The sequence below is a fragment of the Nicotiana attenuata genome, unplaced genomic scaffold, assembly GCF_001879085.1.
Source record: "Nicotiana attenuata strain UT unplaced genomic scaffold, NIATTr2, whole genome shotgun sequence".
NCBI lineage: Eukaryota > Viridiplantae > Streptophyta > Magnoliopsida > Solanales > Solanaceae > Nicotiana > Nicotiana attenuata.
The window spans coordinates 34023-41592 of NW_017673191.1; the positions used below are offsets into that span (position 1 = coordinate 34023).

General features: G+C 37.0%; 1 protein-coding gene and 1 non-coding gene across 2 annotated transcripts; one reads left to right on the forward strand and one right to left on the reverse strand.

Moving 5' to 3' along the window:
- The first annotated feature begins 766 nt into the window (after positions 1-766).
- Positions 767-5290, forward strand: LOC109215688 (uncharacterized aarF domain-containing protein kinase At1g79600, chloroplastic). The gene is made up of 7 exons (XM_019379803.1): positions 767-1256; positions 1341-1568; positions 1915-2250; positions 2423-2978; positions 3123-3309; positions 3408-3774; positions 4266-5290. The coding sequence occupies exons 1-7, from the start codon at positions 936-938 to the stop codon at positions 4401-4403; spliced, it is 2133 nt and encodes a 710-aa protein (XP_019235348.1). The 5' UTR covers positions 767-935; the 3' UTR covers positions 4404-5290.
- Positions 5291-6655: 1365 nt separating this feature from the next.
- TRNAA-UGC lies at positions 6656-6728 on the reverse strand. The gene has a single exon. It is a non-coding gene; the product is annotated as a tRNA-Ala (tRNA).
- Between the last annotated feature and the right edge of the window lie 842 nt (positions 6729-7570).

A 7570-nucleotide genomic window follows, 5' to 3' on the forward strand; every position in this document is an offset into this window, starting at 1 on the left:
AAAAGAGGCGTCAAGTTAACGCATGACACGGTCAGTGTGTCTAACCAAAAGCATTCCTAAACGATCTTCTTCCAACTGTTGGTGCAGATCACCAGCTCGTTTTTTCTTCCCCACCACCATTACCTCCACCTTCACCACAAAGCAGTTCCTCCTCTTCCTTTCTCTCTTTTTTTCCCCAGCTTTTGACTAATTATCTGTTTTTTTTTCTTCAAATTTCTGATATTTCTTTTTTCCATTAGTTCGGTTTGTTATGTTAGAAGAGAATGACATTACCGCACTTATATTGATTTTGGAACTATCAGAATTGTGTTTAATAGACACATTTGTTACAACATAACATGTTTTATATGTCACAACTCATAACTATTGTTGAGGTGTTAAACGTGCTAAGCGGTGTGTTAATTACACCAAGTTAGAATTAGACCACGGTTAGTTAGTTAGCTTATTACGTAACCAGGGTTAAATGACAGCTCTGGTTGAGTTAGATATGAGTTAGCATAAACAGGGTAGCTAGGATATTTTATACAGTTTTGTCATTTTAGCAAGTTTGCTGATAAGCTTCCAGAACTTTCTCTCTTCGTATATCTTCAATTTCTTCGTGTTCAAACTTGTAATTAGCTTAGATCACTGAAATTGACAAAAAAATGAATGGCCTATAATTTTTGTAAAATAAAATCTCTTTTTTTGTGCAATATTTAATTCCAAAATGAAGCCAATAACTTCCATATCTAGTGTTTGCGTACCCAGGTGCATACACGTATGCTATACGTAAGGTGAAAATAAATATCGGCCAGAAAATATAACGGACTTAATAAATGTGAAATACAGCAATTCTGGCAAAGTAATTGGTTCGTTCCGTTCCACATCATTCACCCGTACTTCCTACTTTTTTTTGGGAAAAATTAGTTGCTCCTCCGCGCCGGCAGCCTGTCACGATGAGTTTGACGGCCAATCATAATATGCTGCCGTCCTGCGCCGATGCGGTTCGGGTTTCACGGGCGAAAAACTCCAGCTCCGGCGGCCGGAAAGTGAAGTTAAGAGTAACAGTTCCTCGAGCGGCTCTGGTGGAGGCGAGGCCTCAACAACAAGTAGCAGCAATCAGAGATGTAAGTAATGGTGCAGGGGTAGCCCTACAGGTTGGGAGAGATCGAGCCGAGGATATGCAAGCTGAAGCCAGAGCTATGGGACGTGCTGCGGGTGCTTCTGTCTATAGTCCCGAACTTTTGGCCACCAAGTATGGCTCTCGCCCATTTAAGGTAAAATTCACTAAATAATAACGAGCTTAAATCAATTTAACTGGACGTGGTTCATTCGCCCAATTTTGCTTGATTGCTTGGTAGGTGTTGAGCAGAGCTCTTCAAATATTCACCGGACTTGGTTCATTCGCGCTAAAAGTATGGCTTGACCGGTTGAACGGGGAGCTTGATCGGAACATGAGATTGCGTGCCATTGAGCTTAGGCAGACTTTCACCAATTTGGGGCCTACATTTGTTAAAATCGGCCAGGGTTTATCCACCAGGCCTGATTTATGCCCACCCCAGTACCTTGAAGAGCTCTCTGAGCTCCAGGTATGTATTTTCTCCCTGCTAGGTGTGCTGAATACTTGTCTCTTTTTTTTTTTTCCTTTTTTTTCTTGGGTTTATTGAACTATATTTCTACTGAAAACCTTGATCGGAATCAGAATTTTCATTGAGGGGTGTAAAAATTACCCACGAAGAAGCCAAGGGTAGTCGATATATACTTTATATACGTAAAAATTTTCTTTTACCTACACAGTGTAATTTTTCGGTGAATGCCTTAAATACATGTGGCTCCACCACTGCTTGAGATATAACTTATTATCAGCTTAGCTTATTGTGTTTATATAAACCTTTGATTGCGGAAACAAACTTGACCATTTTTACTACTGAGCAGGATGCCTTGCCGACCTTTCCAGATGCACAAGCATTTGCATGCATTGAGAGAGAGTTGGATCGTTCACTTGATACCATCTACTCGTCTATATCTGCATCCCCTATTGCTGCAGCCAGTCTTGGTCAAGTTTATAAAGCTCAACTTAAGTACTCAGGCCAGGTTGTTGCTGTGAAGGTGCAAAGGCCGGGTATCGAAGAAGCAATAGGATTAGACTTCTACCTAATAAGGGGAGTAGGCATCCTGATTAATAGATATGCTGACATAATTACAAGCGATGTTGTTGCTCTTATTGATGAATTTGCTCGCAGAGTTTATCAAGAGCTCAATTATGTACAGGTTAGTTTCTGAGTCTTTCTCTTATAAAATGCCTTTAAATGGAATGCATAATAGACAATTTAATTTTATATATATGGAGTCAAGGAGGTGTAGAAGCAGAAGAGCTGCAGAGTTGATAAAATTCTACAACATTCCTCTGGGTTTGAATGTTAATTTTGACAGGTTGATGCAGGAAGGGCAGAATGCAAGGAGATTTAAAAAGTTGTACGCTGACAAAGCAGATGTTCTCGTTCCAGATATTTTTTGGGACTACACAAGTGGGAAGGTTTTAACAATGGAGTGGGTTGAAGGTGTCAAGTTGAATGAGCAAGAAGCAATCGAGAGGCAGGGGCTAAAGGTTTTGGATCTGGTAAACACTGGCATCCAATGCAGTCTCAGACAGCTGCTTGAGTATGGTTATTTTCATGCTGATCCTCATCCGGGGAACCTCTTGGCAACACCTGATGGAAAGCTTGCTTTTCTTGATTTTGGGATGATGAGTGAAACTCCTGAAGAAGCAAGATTTGCTATTATTGGTCACGTTGTTCACATGGTCAATCGGGATTATGAAGCTATGGCTCGTGACTACTATGCTTTAGACTTTTTGTCTCCTGATGTAGATGTTTCTCCAATTGTACCAGCATTGCGTAACTTCTTCGATGATGCACTTAATTCAACTGTGAGCGAGCTAAACTTTAAAACACTTGTAGATGGTCTGGGTGCTGTGTTGTATCAATATCCCTTTAATGGTGAGTTGCTAGTCCTGCAATGAATATGCTGACGAATGGTTAAATTGTTTAACAATTTAGCTATTAGCAAATAAAAGAAATTGTTTAACAGCATTATAGTATCATGTCTGACATTGCTTCTTTGGCTGTTTGATATTCTTGCAGTTCCAGCTTATTACGCATTAATTTTGAGATCTCTCACAGTTTTAGAAGGCTTAGCTCTGTATGCTGACCCTAAGTTTAAAGTACTAGCTGCTTCATATCCATATTTTGCTAAAAGGCTTCTAACGGATCCTAATCCGTATCTGAGAGATGCTCTGATTGAGTTACTTTTCAAGGATGGGAAATTCAGGCAGGCATCATTTTTCCCTTTTTTCTGCTCCTTCTCTAACCTTAGCACATTCATCTGATGAGCTAACATTGTGAAGCTCTTACTCTTGGTTACTACAGGTGGAATAGACTTGAAAACTTGCTTGTCCAGGGAAAGCAAGACAGAGACTTTTCTGCAAAAGATGCTTTGCAACCTGTCCTGAAGTTGTTGTTGGGTCCAGATGGTGTAGAATTAAGGGATTTGGTTATTAAAGAGGCAGTCCGTGTCACTGAAGCTATTATTCTGAGTTCAGTTATTGAATCATTTAATTCTATTCCTGGTCCCATGAGGACTTTTGTTTTTAATGGAAACGCAAATGGCCCCTTTACAATAAGCTCTGCTGAGCAGCAGAGTTTAATGGAACTTAGAACACAAGTGATTAATATATGGGGATTATTGCGATCCTCAGAGAATTTTGATCCAAGTCTTTTGCTACCAATTTTGCAGGTTCGAAGCACTCTCTTTCCATGGAATGTAATTTTGATATTTGGATTGAATTGGTTTATGCATTTTTGGCTTAATGATGCAAGATGGTTTGCCCGTTTACTGTGTATATTCACACATATAAACAGTATATATACCCGTAGTTATAAATGTATGTGTGTGTGAATCTTTTGTTTTGAGACAGACTTTCCCATCATTCTTCTTTTAGTGGTGGTGGCAGGGGAGGGTGGGAAAAGGTTGGAGAAAAGGTGTAGCGCAAGCTCTAATAATGTTTAGCTAGGATATGATGGCCCTTATTGCGTGTTTGCTAGCTTAGTTGAAAAATCATGATGCTTACTAGTGTGATATACCATAATGATTGAAAAATTGTTTTTGGGATTCGTTTTCCTGATTTTCACAATAATGTGTTTCAACCAAACTCCACCAAAGAAAAGTGTCGAGTTTTTGCATATAGAGTATGTGCTTACTGATAACTGTCTACCATACTTGAGCAGGTACTTCAAGAACCAGAAGCACGTAGTATTGGAGGGCGTGTAGTTGGTGGAATATCTCAACGTCTTGCCGCACGCTTACTGCAGCAAGTTCTTCGTGCTCCAGAAACAACGGCCTCTGCTGCACAATTGTTGTCTTGAACTTTTATGTAACATATTAAACGACAATAAATTAGAAATTTGTTTATACTATACATCAATGTATATAATTGTTGTCTTGAACTTTTATATAATGTAACTGACCCATAAACATATTTTAACCGGTGAAAGGAAGGTCATAGAATATCAATCAGATTAGATGCAGCAATCAAGAATTCAATGGAATGGGGTTTGAATTTTGATATTCTTAGGGGAGCTTGCTAGGATTTGGAAGGGTGGTTGTATTATGCGTGCTATATTTTTTAATCGGATCAAGAGGGCTTATGACAGAAATCCGAATCTTGCTAGTCTACTTGTGGATGAAGAGTTTGCAAAAGAGATGGGTGAACGGCAGTTTGTTTGGCGAAGAGTAGTCTGCCTAGCTATCAACTTGGGCATTAGTACACCGGGTATCTCTTCAGGTCTTGCTTACTTTGACTCATACAGGAGGGAAAGTCTTCCTGCCAATTTGGTCCAAGCTCAAAGTGATTATTTTGGTGCTCATACATATGAGAGGATCCATGTGCCAGTGTCTTTCCATACCGAGTGGCTAAGCAGTCAGAACTGAGGTCTTCTGATGTTTTTTTTGGGACCTAATTGAATAAGGTTCTTGTTGTCATTGAATCTAGGAGGTTAGATTCTATAGTATCATCTTGTCAAGTGGTCTCTCAAATGTTGGAACTTCGCCTATATTTTTGGGAAGCCTGTTTGTATTTGTATGCCTGGGCGCCTTTTCTTTGATTTTTGTCCTTTAAGTTACATATGATCATATACAATCAGAGCTAGTATTTTCCATGTGCTGGAGAAGCCTATCAGAGCTTCTCCAGTCCTTTTGTGCTTGTTGATGTGCATTTCTCAGTTTCTCTTATTATTTAAGCCCATTTCTCTTCTCCCTCATCTTACATTTTGCCAATGGTGTGCATGCTATTATCACATTCATTTGAAATGTTTTGAGCATACCTGAATATCTTGGTTAACCTATTTTGTGTTATCAAATTCAGGAAAGATCTGTATTGTATTGATTTTTCTAATGTTTTGTCAATATAGAATTGACCTTTATATAATGTTCATAATGCATGGTGAATTTCATTCTTCTACAGCTAAGAATCATTTCATTATTTTGGGAAGTTACAATATTCCAAATCCTCCTTGTCTTACCTTTCATCACGCCGATACTGAAAAAGTCTCAGGGAAGTATCTTACCCAGATCTCACTTGGACAACAGGCCAACCATTTATCTTTCAGGATAATTCTCAGATCACATCCAGGGGATAAGTTATTCACTAGGGATAGTCAACTAATGTAAAAGGAGTTTTAGAAATTACCTTTACCATTCCCAAATTTGATCTGTTGTGAACTGGTATCAAATGTTTCAGCTAATTCTCTTTTTTCCTTCCCTTATTTCTTTTCTTCACCCCCTCCCCCAAACCCAGGGTCGCAAATTTGGTTGAATTAATTGGAAACCACATTCTGTTCTCTCTTTGCTTCCCTTGCATATTGAACCACGAAGTTTATTGTTTTTAAATTCTCATGACCAGATTGCGAGCAGTTGTCCATACTATGATTTGTAGTTCATGATTCTCACTATGGTTTGACTATTTGTGTGGAGGTTTCACATTTCTCTTTTTTCTTTTTATAACTTCTTGCTTGAGGAATCTAAATTTAAAAGATCATCTATTTTTCAGTACCTTTTGACTCTAAGCTCTTTATTTCTGATTTCTTTTCTCTATATATTGAAAACCAAGAAAAACGGATTGGAAATGACCTCGAACGTTAAAGATGGAAACAACTGGATAATATTTCCATGAGCAGAAGTCACTCAATTCCTTTTCTTCATATAACAATGTTATAGTAACTAACTAAGGTGTGAATACTTATGAAGAGGATAAACGATATGTTCTTGGAAAAGATAGAGATATCAAACGATACTTTGTTTTTTCTGTTTATTATCAATTAACAAGATTGAGTGAGCCTCAAATGGTTCGTCTAAACATAGCTAATATATAAACAATATGCAAAAGAACAAATTTAAATGCATATATATAATAGATAGAAATATTTCAGATGCCAAACATATAGGTGGATGTAATTGACACTAGTATTCACTGATTTGGGTATCCAAAGCATGAGGAATTTCTGTAATTTTTATTCATGGGGATTGTAAAAAGATACAAGACAAGTATTCCCAAAATTTTGAAAGTTAATCGTGTTTTCTGCGTTTGAAATGTTTCTTTAGATTGAGTTATTAAAAATAATGGAGATGCGGGGGATCGAACCCCGTGCCTCTCGCATGCAAAGCGAGCGCTCTATCATTTGAGCTACATCCCCATGTTGTATCTTTGTAGGAGATCAAACAATATAATTCGGATTTATGTAGGTTTACCATTTTTCTATCTGTTTACTTTTTGATAATCATATCATCTATATCTATCTATCTATATTTATATATTTTTTTTTATTATAAAAGCACGAATAACTTATACTAAATGTTGAACGACTAAAATATCCCTGAAATATTGATCGACTTTTATAACCTTAGATATTTATATAATTGGGATATAAGTGTAAATCACCTAAGACTAAAATTCTTTTCGATTTAAACTATACATACACCACCTAAAAAAGTTGATTCTATACGGTAAAAGGTTGTACCAGTATTGCATATACATTTCTTGGTTATATTAGCGGTTAATTGGTGAAGGTTATATAGACTGACGGTGAGTAGCAAATTATCCAAATATCAGTTATCTAATGTAGCCGTAGGAGTAGTTATTTTTGTCCAAAGAGAATTAGGATTGTATCCTCTTAATTATGCATGTCAGCAGTGAGTAGTCATTGTTCAAAAAGAATTACTTCTAAAGAATCGTCTAAACATAGCTAATATATAAACAATATGCAAAAGAACAAATTTAAATGCATTATATATAAAAGATTGTACTAATTTTGAATCCATAATAAAACCAGAAAAGAAGATAATTCGTGTTGGTTTCCTCTTCAAATTTCTTGTAATTATAAGATAACTCTTCATTTTAGCTTTTCCTTGTAATGAAGAGTGTGATACGATTTGTCTAAGAGTAGCATTTTCTTTGTCACCACATTCTGCTGCTGATATTGATGTTAATGATGCTGTAAATAACTGATAAATCTTTCTTAAATAACTAAAGTAGTTC